At 33.4% G+C, this 15,127-nt stretch overlaps 3 protein-coding genes across 5 annotated transcripts; 2 read left to right on the top strand and 1 right to left on the bottom strand.

Moving 5' to 3' along the window:
- Positions 1-2,326: 2,326 nt before the first annotated feature.
- Positions 2,327-5,891, top strand: LOC137825523 (WEB family protein At5g55860-like). 3 transcript variants are annotated; one of them, XM_068631208.1, is made up of 4 exons: positions 2,618-2,774; positions 2,881-2,929; positions 3,031-3,267; positions 3,885-5,891. In XM_068631208.1, exons 3-4 carry the CDS (start codon positions 3,088-3,090, stop codon positions 5,640-5,642), a joined length of 1,938 nt encoding a protein of 645 aa, XP_068487309.1. In that variant the 5' UTR covers positions 2,618-2,774; positions 2,881-2,929; positions 3,031-3,087; the 3' UTR covers positions 5,643-5,891. The 3 variants fall into 3 exon arrangements, with proteins under 3 accessions (XP_068487306.1, XP_068487309.1, XP_068487308.1); XM_068631207.1 differs by having other exon boundaries at positions 2,634-2,774; positions 2,881-2,934; positions 3,029-3,267; XM_068631205.1 differs by lacking the exon at positions 2,881-2,929 and having other exon boundaries at positions 2,327-2,774.
- Positions 5,892-7,346: 1,455 nt separating this feature from the next.
- On the top strand, positions 7,347-10,440 carry LOC137827201 (uncharacterized). The gene is made up of 5 exons (XM_068633431.1): positions 7,347-7,830; positions 7,994-8,079; positions 8,173-8,478; positions 8,621-8,704; positions 9,673-10,440. The coding sequence occupies exons 1-5, from the start codon at positions 7,456-7,458 to the stop codon at positions 10,115-10,117; spliced, it is 1,296 nt and encodes a 431-aa protein (XP_068489532.1). The 5' UTR covers positions 7,347-7,455; the 3' UTR covers positions 10,118-10,440.
- A 61-nt stretch (positions 10,441-10,501) lies between these two features.
- LOC137827202 (phosphatidylinositol/phosphatidylcholine transfer protein SFH9-like) lies at positions 10,502-14,260 on the bottom strand. The gene is made up of 11 exons (XM_068633433.1): positions 14,062-14,260; positions 13,919-13,947; positions 13,513-13,596; positions 13,354-13,407; positions 12,975-13,049; positions 12,203-12,256; positions 11,983-12,042; positions 11,810-11,905; positions 11,599-11,700; positions 11,415-11,495; positions 10,502-10,979 (listed from the first exon to the last, which is right to left on the bottom strand). Exons 1-11 carry the CDS (start codon positions 14,114-14,116, stop codon positions 10,698-10,700), a joined length of 972 nt encoding a protein of 323 aa, XP_068489534.1. The 5' UTR covers positions 14,117-14,260; the 3' UTR covers positions 10,502-10,697.
- Positions 14,261-15,127: the final 867 nt, after the last annotated feature.

Below are 15,127 nucleotides of genomic sequence, written 5' to 3' on the forward strand. Positions count from 1 at the left end.
CTTTTATATTTTTTTAAATATAAAAAATATTATTTATTTTATTGATATTTTTTATTTTGAAAAGAGTGATATGGAAAAATACCAGATTACGAATTTAGTATTTTTTAATTCAATAATATAAAAGAATTTCTTTTAAAAAATACACTTCTAAATTATGAAATTTAAAATTATTTTCAAATTATAAAATTTGAAAGATATTTCTGGATTTAGAAATACATTTCAAATGTAATCTAAAATATATTTTTTATAAAAAAATTAAATTATAGAATTCTAAAGATATTTATGGATCTAAAATAATTTATGGATTTTACAATCCAATCCAATAAATGTAAATAAGAAAAAAATAATTTTTCATATTATAAAATCTAAAATTTTTTTTTTAAATAAAATAATTTTTACCTAAAAAAAAGTTATAGAGACGAAGAAAGAAACAGTCTTACATATGAACGTTGTAAAAATTGAATATTAGGTATAAATTTCTTATGTTTTTTTAGATTTTTTTATTGTATAATGTTTTCTTGTTAAATTATGAAGATTTTATGTTCTTGATAATAACATATGCTTATAAAAGAATTGAAACATATTTTTTGCTGATAAGTAACTCTTCAGTTTAAACATATGAATAATAAGATATATTTTCATTAATGTGGTTATTTTGTGCTTTAAGTGTTAATTACTTTTTAACAAGTATTTATAAATATCTACGAATATTAATCATGAATATTCACAAAAACACACTGGCATATGATTAGTATCTGTCAAATCATATATGGTGAAATCTTTTTTCAATTTTATATGTTTTATTTAATCATTGACATACAACTTTTCATTTTCTACTTTTATCATTTCATTATTATTTTGAAGTATTTTGTTTATACTTTTCTTACAGCGCTTTATTTTATTTATAGCATAATAGACAAATTCAAATAAAAAATATGACATTGATTTAAAAAAATTAATGAAAAAATATATGATGAAAATTAAATTAATTTCGAATGCAAAATCTTAATAACTTTATTATCATTTATAAAAACATTGAAAATATAATGCAATTACATTTTATTTGAAAGCTCAAGTATTAACAGTTAACTAACAATGGACCTTTAAATAAATACATAATAGTTCCCCAATCCATTTATAGCTCATGTTCAATTATCCATTCACACAATAGAAAGCAATGTTTTCTCTCAGATTTTGTTTTTGCCCCAAACAGATTTAATTAACCAATGAACTTATGGAAAAGTTTATTTATTTTAATTCCATAATTCTTTTTATAAAAAGGACTAGATAGAAAAAAAAAATTATCCATAAACAGTAATTAGATTATTAATTTATAGAACTTTTTTTCAATTTTTTTTTTAATTCATTCACTAATTATTCATTAGAAAGTTGACAGATAAAATAAAATAAAAAAATTGATATCATGGTTGAAGAGGATGTATGGGCAACCATTACCATAGCAATCATGCATGAGTGTTCCAAATAATTGTTGACAGATGTTTGAGACAAACTCTGAAATAAAGTTTGTCTTTTTCCTTTCTTTCTAATTTGCATCACCACATTCTTCTTACTTTGATCCCTCACAATACTCTAATGGTACAAAATTTGCTATATTGTGGTGAGAAATTGCAGAATGTAACACCAATGAAAATTGAAAAAAGTATATAAAAAATTAAAACATTATTCAGATAAAAAACATTCAAATATCATCTCAATTCTTACCGTGTTCTTACCGTGTAGTATCACATTGCTTAGAAATAAAGGTTAATATCCGTCCATATATTCATTCTTCCTCCAATCCAATCCACACTGAGATAGTTAAAAACATTAAAATATCATTTTGAATAATCTAAATTTTTACCGTCTCATATCGCTTATGAGTCGAGGTCAATGAGAGTCTATATATTTATTCCTCCTCTAATCCATTGAGATAGTTCAAAAGTATTAAAATATCATTTTGAATAATCTAATTTTTTACCGTATAATTTAGGGTCGCTTAGGAATCTAGGTCCATGTCACTTTATATATTCTTTCATTTTCTAGTAACAAACTGTAACGAAACATTAACTTTATTATAACAATATTATCTCTCGTACTTGAAGTCGGATATAACCGTTCATAGATTTTTACTATTTTAGTAAAATTTCATAAATATTTACTAACTTGCCATATTTGTTTAGATAATTATTTAAAATTTTAATCATTATATTAACTAGTAAATAAAATTACATCAGAATTATAAAAATGAGCAGTTTTAAAGTCAAGGAGATATAACATGAATTTATGAACTTTTTCCATATATGCTGCATATTATGCAGGTAGAGATAACATAGTAAAGTAAAATAAATAAAAGAATTTGGTTTGTTGAGAGGGTTTTGTTCTTGGAGGGTACGTGGCCAACCATCTTTACTGCAACTTTTATTCTGATAGAATTTTGAGTAACTCTCCTCACAAGTCACGATACTGAGATAGATCACATCACAGACACTGTGTTCTACCGGATGATCGCATACAAAACCATTTTAAAGGAATCTTGAATAGTAACGATTGCACAGGATTATTTCCCCTTTTAACTTTCTGTACCTGACATGCTGATGCAAAATTTGTCTTTAAACACACCACGCATTTTGCATTTTCACTTCATCCCAACCCATCTCTCTCTTTCCCTCTTCACAAGAATGTGAAGATTCTTCGCCTCTGTTCTGCTCTGCAATCCAATGCCACAGATTCTCTCTTGTCTTTTGAAGCTTTCCAAGAACCACCCTCTTTCAAAGGTTTTTTCTTTTCTGACATGTGTCGGTGAATTTTGTTTCGATTCATTGAAAGATGGAATCTTTGATGCGGTTTTGTTAATGGGTTTTTGTTGAAATGGCTGAATAGGCTACTTGGGGGTTGTTTTTGGGTGGTTTCCTGCAGAGATCTTTGATATGTGAGAGTTGGATTGTTTTGAGTTTGATGCTTGCAATGTGTTGTGTTGATGTTGTTTTTCTTTCAGTTTCTTTCTTGTAACATCATTTTTTTGTGTACCAGGTTGGCTTCAAAGCCTATTGTTATTGTGATATTATTTAAATTTGAATAAAAGGCACTATGGTGGCTAATATCAGGCAAAGTTCTGCTAACTCTCCAAATCCTAAAAAACCAGCGGTTGGAGAGATTGATACCAGTCCACCTTTTCAGTCTGTTAAAGATGCGGTTTCTCTATTTGGTGAAGGAGCTTTATCTGGTGAAAAACCTGTCATTAAGAAGGCAAAATCTTATTTTGCTCAGGTAACTATGATTTTTGTCCTCTATTTTTTGTATTTCTAGGTGGTACAAACTATGAATACCATATTGTTATTGTTAAACTATATCTGAAGTTGAACATCGAGAAGGTACAATGGAGCAACAACTTTAGTGTAAGATTCATTCCTAGCATTGTAGAGATTTTGAATCTAAATTTGTATCTCCACCTTGTGTTTTGATGGAAAAAGTTTGATCAGGGTGAAATTTGAAATATTTTGGAGACATTCATTCTTCTTAGATTGAATTCTTTTACATCATCATTAGGTGTTTCACGATTTGGTCTGCACAGTCCAGTATCGTGCTTTGATCAGTAGCAGATGGCATCTCCTTGTTAACATGTGTCATGGTCATCAATGACATGCTCTCATTTACCACATAAGTGAAAATTGTTTCTGTTGTTTAGACTGAAGCTTAAGTGGATTTCTATGATCCTAGACAAGTTGCATTCATAGTAGATAATCAATCTTTTGAAAAAGCTATTCAAGGTTGTTCAAATTGGACAAGCTGTTTTCATAACCAAACTCATTTATTTTGGTCATTATTTAACTTTGAAAGCCTTTCTAATATTGCATGACAACTTACAAGATTTTCTATTTTATTAGAGTATATGGGCAAAGGAGTCACAACTTCACCTAGCCCAGAAAGAGCTGAAAAAATTAAAGGAACAAGTTAAGAATGCAGAAACTACCAAGGCTCAAGTCCTGGTGGAGCTTGAAAAGGCTAAAAGAGTGGTTGAGGATCTCTCACAGAAGCTTGAAGTTCTCATCGAATCCAGACAAAAAGCAATACAATCAACAGATGATTTCAAAAGTCGAGCAAAACAGCTTAAAGAAGAAAAGTGTGGTGATCCTGATGGAACCAATGGTACTTGGAAAGAAGAGTTAGAAATTGCCGTTAAAAGTTATGCCTCTGTCGTTACAGAACTTGATGATGCAAAGCAAGAACTGAGTAAAATTCGGCAGGGGTATGATCTCTCCTTAGAAGTAAGAGGTTCTGCTTTCAAGCAAGCAGCAGAAGCGGAAGATGCAATGAAGGTGAACACCAAAAGAGCATCCGAACTATCTAAAGAAATTTTGGCTGTACTGGAATCAATTGATCAAATTAATGCTGAATCTGTCCAAGCACATTTGCTGCAAGAAGAGACATTAACCGAGCATAATGTTCTAAGACAATCATATGAAGCCACCCTTGAAGAATCGAGAAGGAATTTGCTTGATTTAAAGAAGGAATTTAATCCAGGGCTTTCCAAAAATCTAGAAGTGCAGCTGACTGAGACAATGAATGAAATAGGTGTTCTGCAAGAGCAAATGGAAAATAGGAAGAAATCAGACTTGGATGCTTTGAGAAGTGTCACCCTGGATCTTGATGATGCCAAGGAATCACTGCAGAAAGTAGCAGGACAGGAGGACTCCCTTAGAACCATGGTGGAAGCTCTTAGGATGGATCTGGAGAATGTAAAAAGAGAACACACTGCATTGAAAGAGAAAGAACTCAAAACTGAATCCGTTGTTGAGAGTCTGCGAGTAGAGCTCCAGAAAAGTGAGTCTGAACTTGAGGCATACATGGCAGAAGAATCTAAAGCTAGAGGTGCATCAGAGGAAATGATTTTGACATTGAACCAGTTGTTGACTGAAACTGAAAGTGCGAGGAGGGAAACAAAAGATATGAAGAATGAGGCTGCAGAACTGAAGATGGAAGCTGTACTCACTAAACTTGTTTTAGAAGATGCCGAAATAAAGCTTAAAGCAGCACTGCAAGAAGCAGAAGTAGCAAAAACAGCCGAGGCAAGTGCTCTTGATCAGATCAGGGTCTTATCTGTGAGGGCCAGTTCTTCTCTTTCATCAACTTCTGAATCAGGTGCAAGAGTTACAATCTCAAGGGAGGAGTTTGAGTCCTTAGTTCATAAGGTTGAGGAGTCTGATAAATTAGCTGATATCAAAGTGGATGCTGCAAAAGCACAGGTGGAAGCTACAAAGGCTGGCGAAAATGAAGTTCTGAAAAGGTTAGAGGAAACTCAAAAGGAAATTGAGGATATGAAGACTGAAACACAGGAAGTCTTGAAAAGGGCTGATATGGCTGAAGCAGCAAAGAGAGCAGTGGAGAATGAGCTCAGAAAGTGGCGTGAAAGAGAGCAGAAGAAAGTAGCTGAGGCTGTATCTAAAATATTGGCTAAAACACAGATGACACCAGAATTATCTCCTCAGCACTATAGGATTCAAAAGCAGAATTCACTACCAAAGGTGGAGATGAGGAAGTTAGAAAAAGGGAAGGTGGCAGTTTCAAAGAAAGTTCTCTTGCCTAACATGAGTGGCATCTTTCACAGGAAAAAGAACCATGTTGAGGGAGGATCTTCTTCTTAGCTTCTGAAATTTGTTAGAGAGAAACATACTGGTTTGTGTGAAAGTTGAGACCAAGGCAATCAGATTTTTGTCAACATGGTATGAGGGAAAAGATTTCGAAATGTCAATAGTTTGATGATAATTATTTTATTAATGTAACTTTCCTAGTATATTATTGTATATTGCTACATTCATGTCTGAGTAGTATGATGAACTGTTCTATTCTATGGGAAAGCATTATGATGATTATAATAACTATTAGAAAAACTATATCATCGCCTATCTGTCCACTCTTCTTCATTATCTGATGCATTGTGTAATGTTGCTAAGTTTCGAACACTCTTCTTAAATGGCCTACCTGTGTAGGAGACACATATTGAACACCGACACTTGTACAACACTTGTAGGATACATATTGGTGAATTGTCTAATTCAAAAAATATTTGTTGGATTTCTGACAATTCTAACGCGATTCTAACACATTAAAAAAAAAAAAAATACATTAATTTTCTAAAAATTCAAACTTATTGTATAAATTTTTATTATGATTATAAAAATAAGGAACAAATCTTTTTAAATTATTCATGAAAAAGATCTTTCTGCTCCAAAAGAAATCTAAAACATACTTATATAAATAAATTTTTATTGACAATTTATGTAATTCATAATAATATAATATATAGATTTGTGTCCTACATTTTAAAGATTATACGTATCTTCTTCTGAATCTAGATCATTTTAGTGTCTTTTCTTTTTAGGAAAATTCCAAAACTATTTTTTTATGGGATATGGAAGACGCAAAACTTGGAAGACCCTTATCACTATTTACTACATAGGTTCCATTGCTAATAAAACTTTGTTTATATGTCCAAAATTAAAACAAACACTTTTTTGTCAGTTTTATAAACATCATGTAAACTTTCCTTATTCGTTTAGATTAATATTGTGATGTGGAAATAAAGAATTATAAATATATTATTAAAATCTAAAATTATTATATTTCTTACTTATTAAAGGAACTTTAAAAGACATCTAAAAGGAAACATTTCAAATAAAAATAATATATATACTGTATAATTAGCTCCTTTCATTATTTAATTTTTATAACAAAAATATACTGTTTCACCTTGAGCATAGTTTTTAAAAAAAAATTCAGAATAAAAAAAAACTATACATTCAAGACACTGTCAATCGAATAAACACTACTCCAAATGGCATCGAGGTTCTTGAAAAACTGTAAGAAATCGCATTCACTATAATAAAGATACAGAAACAAAATAAAGATTGAACGTAATTAATCAAATACTTCCTTATATTTCTTTAACAAATTAATTGAAAATAATAAATTAGTCAATAATTTATAGTATTGTTTTAATAATTGAGTAATATTATTAATTACCAAATTTATCTTTCTTATTAATAATTTAAAATACTTTTGTTCTTTATTAATAAAAATAAATATTTCATAAAAATTATTAAATATCTCATTAATTTTGTCTTAACTATTATAAAAAAATGCTCTTTGTATCTTTATATTTAAAGAAAATAAAAGCAAATAATAATGATGGTTTGAATAATTTACGATAGTCTGGTTATTGAAAAGTGTAAATGATTTGAAAAATTAGGAAATAATAAATTAGAACATAATAACACGTGTCACATGATCAAAATGAATGAGCCGATTCCACCGATAATTCTACATTCGACCTGAGAGGAACGCAGCCTGGTCTAACATCATCATCAAACCTCGAAAAAATAGAAAAGAAAAGCACAGCACAAATACTGAGTCACGCACACAACGTTGTTAGAGAGTGGAGATTGTGTTGTGGTCTCTATGGCGAGTAACAGAGAGAGAGAAGAGTCTCTGACATTCACAATCCCTTCTTCCTCTTCCCATTCTTCCCCCATCACCGTCTCCGACCAACTCGACAGCTACCTCGCCGACCCCAGAAGCGCTTCCGGAAGCTTCCAGAACGACGGCCTTCTCTCCTCCGCCGACGCCGCTTCCGATCCCGATTTTGGATTCTCCCGCTCCGATTTCCGCCAGAGTCCTCTCTCCGGCACCGTGGAGCTCTACCAACGCCATGTCTTCCTCTGCTATAAGAACCCTCGCGTTTGGCCACCGCGCATAGAAGCCGCCGAGTTCGATCGCTTGCCGAGGCTGCTTCACGCCGCCGTTGTTGCGAGGAAGACTCACATGAAAAAGGAGGTACCGTCTTCTCTCGCTCCCCTTTTGATTTTTGTCTCTATGATGTTCGAGGTATCACTATTAGACGCGTGATCTTCAACAATTGTTACGCCACGTTTTTCGGCTTTGCATTTGTCAAGCGCTGATTACATTGTGTTGGACTTATGAGTTGTCTCTTTGCCAGACTCGGTTAACGATTTGTGAGGGTCATGATGGAACTGAGACATCCAATGGGGATGTGTTGATCTTTCCTGACATGGTCAGATACAGGTTTGTACTATTGATCTTATTTGTTTTTTTTTTTTTCAATTGCTTTTCCCTTTCTTAGATCATTGTGGACAACAGGTTTTGATGGAATTGCAGGAGGTTAACGCATTTTGATGTTGAAACCTTTGTTGAAGAGGTTCTTGTGAAGGATGGGGAATGGCTTCCTGGAACTCCTGAGGCATTGAGAGGTTCGTTTGTGTTTGTGTGTTCACATGGATCCCGTGATCGCAGATGTGGGGTTTGTGGACCTGTCTTGGTCAGTAGATTCAGGGAGGAGATAGAGTTACATGGTCTTCAGGGTAAAGTGTTTGTAAGCCCGTGTTCTCACATTGGGGGAAGTCAGTATGCTGGAAACGTCATTGTCTTTGGACCTAGCATGAATGGAGAAGTCACTGGCCACTGGTAAGGAGAACACCTCCATGGTTATCAAAAACTATTTTTTCTTACAATTTTTTATTTTACTGTTCTTGTTAGACCTTTGTACCATTGGTTGTTATATTTTGTTATTTAACTGGTGAATGTTTTCCTCAATTGAAATATGTAGGTATGGATATGTTACCCCGGATGATGTGCCTTTTTTGCTTCAGCATCATATCATAAAAGGGGAGGTCTTAGATTCATTATGGAGGTAATTGTTTCCTTAGTGCTCTATTTATTTTCTTTACTATTTTGGCTAAAAGTTAGATTTCATCCTATAAAAGGCTAAATTGCTAGACTATCTTTTTTTTTTCTCCCATACTGGGTTTTGGCCTTTTGGGTGTCTTTGGCAGCAAGGAAAAATGTTAGTCAGAAATAGAGTGGATGATTCTCATCTCTAATCTGTTTCTTCTCTTCCTCCTCTTCCCTATATTTTCACACGACCAATCAGAATTAGGGGGCAGTGCCTGAGCCTGTGAGAAAATAATTTTCTGAAGCTTATTATCATTGCAAGTCAAGATATCTACAAGATATTTTTGACACCTTCAGGAATCAGGATTTCTAAATTCTTCATACAAAATTTGACGTCAAATAAGGTAGGTCTTTGTTTTTTCAAAAATGATCTTTTTGCTCCCAATATCTATAAGCCCTGTTTACCATCAATGATTTAATCGCATTTGAATCTTGGAGTAATAATACCTTCTTGGTTTATGTATTTTGAGATTGAAATTATGGTTTGACAAGAAGTGCCATCTTCGTGCCAATGTCGGATGGTATGACAGCTTTTCTGTGATACCATCCGACATGCCAGTTCTGTTATTTATTTACAAACTAAAATCTTAGAGCATGTTTTCAATTCCAAGGACTTCAAAATTGAGCAGCTACAAAATGAAGTACATATGATGGATCACTCCTACAGTAATTTCATTCCCTTCTCAATCTCCAAACTTTCCGAAACCATGGCTTCACCCATAGCTTTTCAATTACATCTCCTTATGCCCCCTTCTTTGTAATGAAAATTTGATGAGACAGGTGGTGTATAGAAAATAGCCTGCTGAAATTATTACATGGTTGAAGATAATAATATGTATCAGGCTGATGGTTATGAAAAATTTGTTGCATAGGTCCATGATGTATATGCGGACTTGTATTTCTTACATTTTTTTATATTGTCATCAGGGGTCAGATGGGTTTCTCAGTAGACGAACAGCTGAAAAAGCAAGAACAAAGGCTTCTTCTGAATGATATTACATCTCAAGACAATTTTGTGAGCTGCTGCCAGTCAACTGCTAGCTACTGCCAGTCAACTGCTAGCTGTTGCCAATCAAATGCTAGCTGCTGCCAGTCAAATGGAGACTCTTCTATCCATCAGAATCGATTTTTAGTGGAAAAGAGAATGGACCCGGATATCATTGAGGCAGAGGCAAAGCTCTCAGCTGATAATGAGAACAACGAGTCTGTGTTTTCTCGGATCAATAGTTCCAAAGGAGCTTCGCGCAAGTTTCCTTCCGTGACAACTTGGCTCGATGGCTGGGAGCAAGAAGATACATATGCAGCTCTTGCTGTTGTATGTGCTGCTGTGTCAGTTGCCATTGCCTACAACTGCTACAAGCAATTTCAATAAAAGTATTCAACTTTGGCAGCGTTATTAAGTGGTTCAGATAACTTAAGTTTCATGTCTGATACTAGTGCAGTTCTTCTTTAGAGCAGTCATAGTTACTAAACATATAGGGAAACGAGCAGGAGCTCAATGTTTAATCTGGATGTGTGTGCTTTAGTGCTTGCACTGTATTGGCTGGGTCACTTTTAATTGCTAGTTAGCTTATTTTGTACATACAAAAAACCTTAGCCTCAGAATATGCAAATTTAATATTTCAACAGTTTGTTTAGGTAGAATTTGATTTGTGGTCTTTTTCAATTTTATGAAAAGTTTAGGTGTTCCTTGGACTTGCTAGTTAATCCTAGAATTGTTTGCCACATAGGTGACAATAGTGTCTTGCCTGAACTCTTAAGGTGAAACACTTCATTCAGAATTCTCCGTCAACTCGATATTACACGCAATAAGTGAATATATGGCCACTGCAAAGAACAAGAATTATAACTCTTATTCAAAATGGACCATGTAGCTCTCAACAACTGAGCATAATATGGATTCTCCTGGTTCAACTGACCAAGATGCAGACAAGAACTGCAAGGTCTTTCCATCAGTTGGTGAAGCCATTCTGAATTTCCAGTTTGTGGAACTCGGTTTCTATAGTCTTGGCAATTTTGGCATCAACCAGGTCTGGCTCCGGTAAATCTACATGGAAAGAATCCTGGGATATGGACTCTATGAACATAGCCTGCTGCTCGATGTAATTATATAGTTGTTTATGGAAGACATGATCAAAGGAGAAACAATTTTCAGTATTTCCTGCTGCATCATCTCGGAGCACCCTGGAATCCTTCTTTCTGCAAAAATGTGGGAGGGATGCATAGTCCATTACCTGTTTACAAGTTTTGAAAACATGGTTTAGTGTTGAAGCCCTCGCAGTTGCAACAAATCTTGTTATAATGGAAGAAATTCAATTTGGCAGTGCTATTTTTCAAGTCTCTATGTCAGGTTAATTATTAGCAAGCATAGATTTAAGATGAACATATATGGAAGCTCCATATTTATTCCAAACTGATCTATCCATTGGTAAAGAAAAATCCACAACATTTACTTCTTATGACTAAAAAAACTAGAGAAAATTAAAACTTAAACATCTGCATTATGGAAAGGCAATTTCACAGTACTGAATTGGAAATTGGCAAACAAAATCCATAAGCATTGTATTATTTAATATGACTTTATCTGTCAATAGAACAAAGAGGAAAACTCGTATTAGGTGTATTTATGAGGGATCAAGCAAATAGTTTATGGTAATGCTATTGTTTACCTTCAGTAATTCTTCTGTGCCACAACCTTTGAGTACATGGACTTTCTTCCTTGTTCTTTCTTGCAAAAGAGGCTTTACAACCTTCCAATTGTCAATGAAGCAAAGAAGAGCTCAGCTTTCAAAGATCAGAATGAAATTAAAGTGAAAAGTGCACTCTCCTTCAACATGAAACACTGGCACAAACCTTCCAACACGCTGAGAATACATATGGAACGTTAACTATGTAATATGCTTCAGTCTTTTCTGGATAGTTCAAGTCATCTATTGTAGTTATAGCAGTCAAAAGCTGAAGATGGCCAAGAAAGTGTCAACTAGGAAAGCATCTAGTGGCATGAACAGTGAGAAAAGAAACTTCTGAGAGATAGTAAATAAGAAGTTTGTAAATTGCTGTCTACCTTCAATTGGTTCAAAGCTGAGAGTTTTAAACCAGTCATATCCAAGACTTTCACACAAGTGTTAATGTGTCGTCCATGATTCTTTGTAGCTCTTGGCTGCAATAAAAATTCCAAATAAACATTAGGGTGTCAGAATTTATCAGGGACCAAAAAACTCTAGTCTAGGTACTCACCATGGTCACTCGATCCCTATATTCATTCATTTGGATGTGCAACTGTACATAGTATTTGTCCTGAACAAAACAAAACAACTGACAATTTGACATCATGGAAAATAAAATAGTCCACATGCTACATTAAGGAGAACAAACAGATAAGCAGCATTGAACACTGCAGCACCAATGTATCATAAAGTACTGGTAAGATGGGTTAGAGATGGAGTGAAGTCCTTACAAACACTTCATCAAATGTGCTAAGCCCAACACCAATAACAATGACAGGTAAGCCCTGCCAAAAACAAAATTAGCAATTATGAATGTCACTTTATATAAGAGATGTGTTGGGAAAATGAGAACAAATTCTCCCTCTTTGTGTAAATACAAAATGGGCACTTACGGAAGCAATAAGCATATAATAGAAAATAGAGCAAAAGAGAAAATGACACCGAAAATTTTTAAATGGGAAAACTTCCTCAACTTGAGGATAACACTTAATCTCACCCAAGAAGGATAGAATACAAAGCTCTCTAACATCTTACTAGGATTTCTAATCTCACATTATTGGTGGATATCTATTCTCTCATTTCTCTCTATGTTGCTCTTCTTCCTTACTTGTCTTTCTCTTCCTTACAAGTTCACTTTATATAGAGAATGAGAGGAGACTTATCACATAAAGAGATAGTGGTTAATTAAAGCTTATCACATTTTTAAGAGAGATACAATTTCAAGACTTTTAGAATGTCTATCATTGAATGAATATATTCAATGGATCAGTTATCAAGATTCATTGGTCATGGTCCCATTAAAATAAGGAGAGATTCCCAACAAGATGCTATGTCCTTGATAAATGCTTATAGTGTCTTACATAAAGCTGTTATTCTTACACATCACTCATATTGGTTAATGGCAGAGAATTGGCAGAGAATAACCATAAGGGGTGGAGGAAAACAAACAAATTTAGCCCTGAGATCAAAAGTTGTACGAGGTCTATCAAAAGCACAGAATACCTCCTTTGTGAAACCAGACATTCCCACAAGTTGAGTATCTCGCAAACTTCTGTACAAACCAGGTGGTATAGGCTTCTGCTTACAAATACAAGAAAAAAATATACATTTATGATCATGAATTCACAATGATCGAGAAATATAGTAGCTGTCCATTTTATGCTACAACTGTGATATGATGTAGGGATTTGAATAAGAATAGGAAAATATCTCAATAACTACAGAGACCATGTAAATTTCACTCTAGATGGTAGTGATAACATGCATTCTTATATACATTCGTGCCACTCTTAAATGCTTAACTTTAATTGGTATTTAAGATGTGTTGTTCCAAAGTCAATAATATTATTACATTGCTAATATGTACAGTGAAGGAACTCACCGCTAAAACATTGTCAATGTCATTTTCTAGTCTCCATTGTAAGCAATCAATCAACTATTATAGTTAAACTGTCAGCAAAGTGTTATATCCAAAAGATAGAATCAAGAGAATAACTCTATATTGGCACCAATAAAAATCTTTTACTGCAAACTTTCTAACCATTTTATGTGCTTTGACAACATTCCCGTCCCTTGCTTTGAGAAACCGCACTAAAGTTTCTGTTGCATAGCCCTGGTGCATATTCTGAAATACAAAGAGAAAGCTTTCATGAAAGAAAATAAAAGGAAACTAAGAACATTCATATGATCACCTCATTTGTAAATCAAACAAAATGTATTTTGCAAATATTTTCGAACACCTCCTGTTATCACAGTGTTCACATCACAGCTTTACTTTAGTGAAGAATTGTTGGCAGCATCTAGGTACTGATAATCAAGATCAATTTAGCAGCGAAGTTTTATTCTTTTGGTTCAGAACTCCCGCCCCAGATGAAACTTTTTAATATATAAAACACGGTTTCTCAACACCTAAGACCAAGTAAAACAAGGAGACAGAAAAGCCAGACCTGGAATGTGTTCTTCTGTTTCTCATCCACTACATCAAGAGAGAAATAAATATATATTAAAAAAACAGTAGAAGATATTTGACAGAAAAAAATCAGCTGAGATCCTAGAAAAGCAGAAAAGTGCAAGTTAAATGCTTACTTACAGTTTTCCATAAGGGATTCCAACTGCTTGATAACTTCCTGGGTAGTAATACACATGTTGCTGGTTTTATCTGATAACACGATAGAAACTCTGAAACTAACTGGCTGAGAAGTTTTAAGGAAAACCAGTGACTGGGTTTTGGAAACTGGAATAATGATATTTTAAACTTCTGTAAGAAAAAGTAGAGGTAATGAGCTGATGTAAGAAAATGACAGATGATACCAAAATGACAAGTTTTTCCGTGTTAAGGATCGATGCCTTGATAATTCAGAATTATGTAGTTCACTTGTTTAAAAGGGGAGATTCACCTCACTTCAATATTTCATATGGTGTGGCTGCCATAGAACAACATCAGAATATGTACCATCAAGGTTTCACCTGTATTACCTGTATTGCACATAGACCGTCACACACACTTTGATCCGCATAATCTTCAAAATTAGAACATGGAACACAGATTTATATATTATATAATTATGAATTATATATGTTAACAATAAAAATTTATGTATGTCTTAGTTTTTTTATTACAGAAAGATATTTTTTTTACAGTTGGTTCAAAATGATTTGTTTCTTATTTTTATGATTATAATAAAAAAAATTATAAATAATTTTAAGTTTTTAGAAAATTAATGTATTTGTCCTTTTTAAATTTGTGTTAAAATCATGTTAGAATTATCTTGAAACAGTGTTAGAATGGTCAGATATCCAATAAATATTTTTTTGAATTTGACATATCTAATACGTGTGTACGAGACAAACACATCATTTATGACACGTGTCCTAATATCGTTTCACACACCAACACACATTTATTAATGTTTATGTTTCAAAACATCCAATAGAAACACTGACAAATTAGAAAGAGAAAGTGCATGTAACAGTTCTATTGAATTCACCATAAAGTTTATAATAATTTAACTTCCAACGGTTTTGCTTAATTGGGACCTTGTCTATTTTTACTATTACCACACATTGTTTTCAACCTAGAGTTCAATTCTGTATTTATCAATTTGCAACACTGTCACGTCAAATGTTTACTACATTTGTTGAGATGTCTCTTATTA

The sequence above is a fragment of the Phaseolus vulgaris genome, chromosome 8, assembly GCF_000499845.2.
Source record: "Phaseolus vulgaris cultivar G19833 chromosome 8, P. vulgaris v2.0, whole genome shotgun sequence".
NCBI lineage: Eukaryota > Viridiplantae > Streptophyta > Magnoliopsida > Fabales > Fabaceae > Phaseolus > Phaseolus vulgaris.

Coding starts and splice junctions, on each gene's coding strand:
- LOC137825523 (XM_068631205.1), top strand. CDS start 3,088: ATGGTGGCTAATATCAGGCAAAGTTCTGCTAACTCTCCAAATCCTAAA. Junction 3,268..3,884: donor CAAAATCTTATTTTGCTCAG/GTAACTATGATT, acceptor CTATTTTATTAG/AGTATATGGGCAAAGGAGTC.
- LOC137827201 (XM_068633431.1), top strand. CDS start 7,456: ATGGCGAGTAACAGAGAGAGAGAAGAGTCTCTGACATTCACAATCCCT. Junction 7,831..7,993: donor AGACTCACATGAAAAAGGAG/GTACCGTCTTCT, acceptor TCTCTTTGCCAG/ACTCGGTTAACGATTTGTGA. Junction 8,080..8,172: donor CCTGACATGGTCAGATACAG/GTTTGTACTATT, acceptor ATGGAATTGCAG/GAGGTTAACGCATTTTGATG.
- LOC137827202 (XM_068633433.1), bottom strand. CDS start 14,116: ATGTGTATTACTACCCAGGAAGTTATCAAGCAGTTGGAATCCCTTATG. Junction 13,408..13,512: donor TTGTCAAAGCACATAAAATG/GTTAGAAAGTTT, acceptor TAACTATAATAG/TTGATTGATTGCTTACAATG. Junction 11,906..11,982: donor ATAGGGATCGAGTGACCATG/GTGAGTACCTAG, acceptor TTTTTATTGCAG/CCAAGAGCTACAAAGAATCA.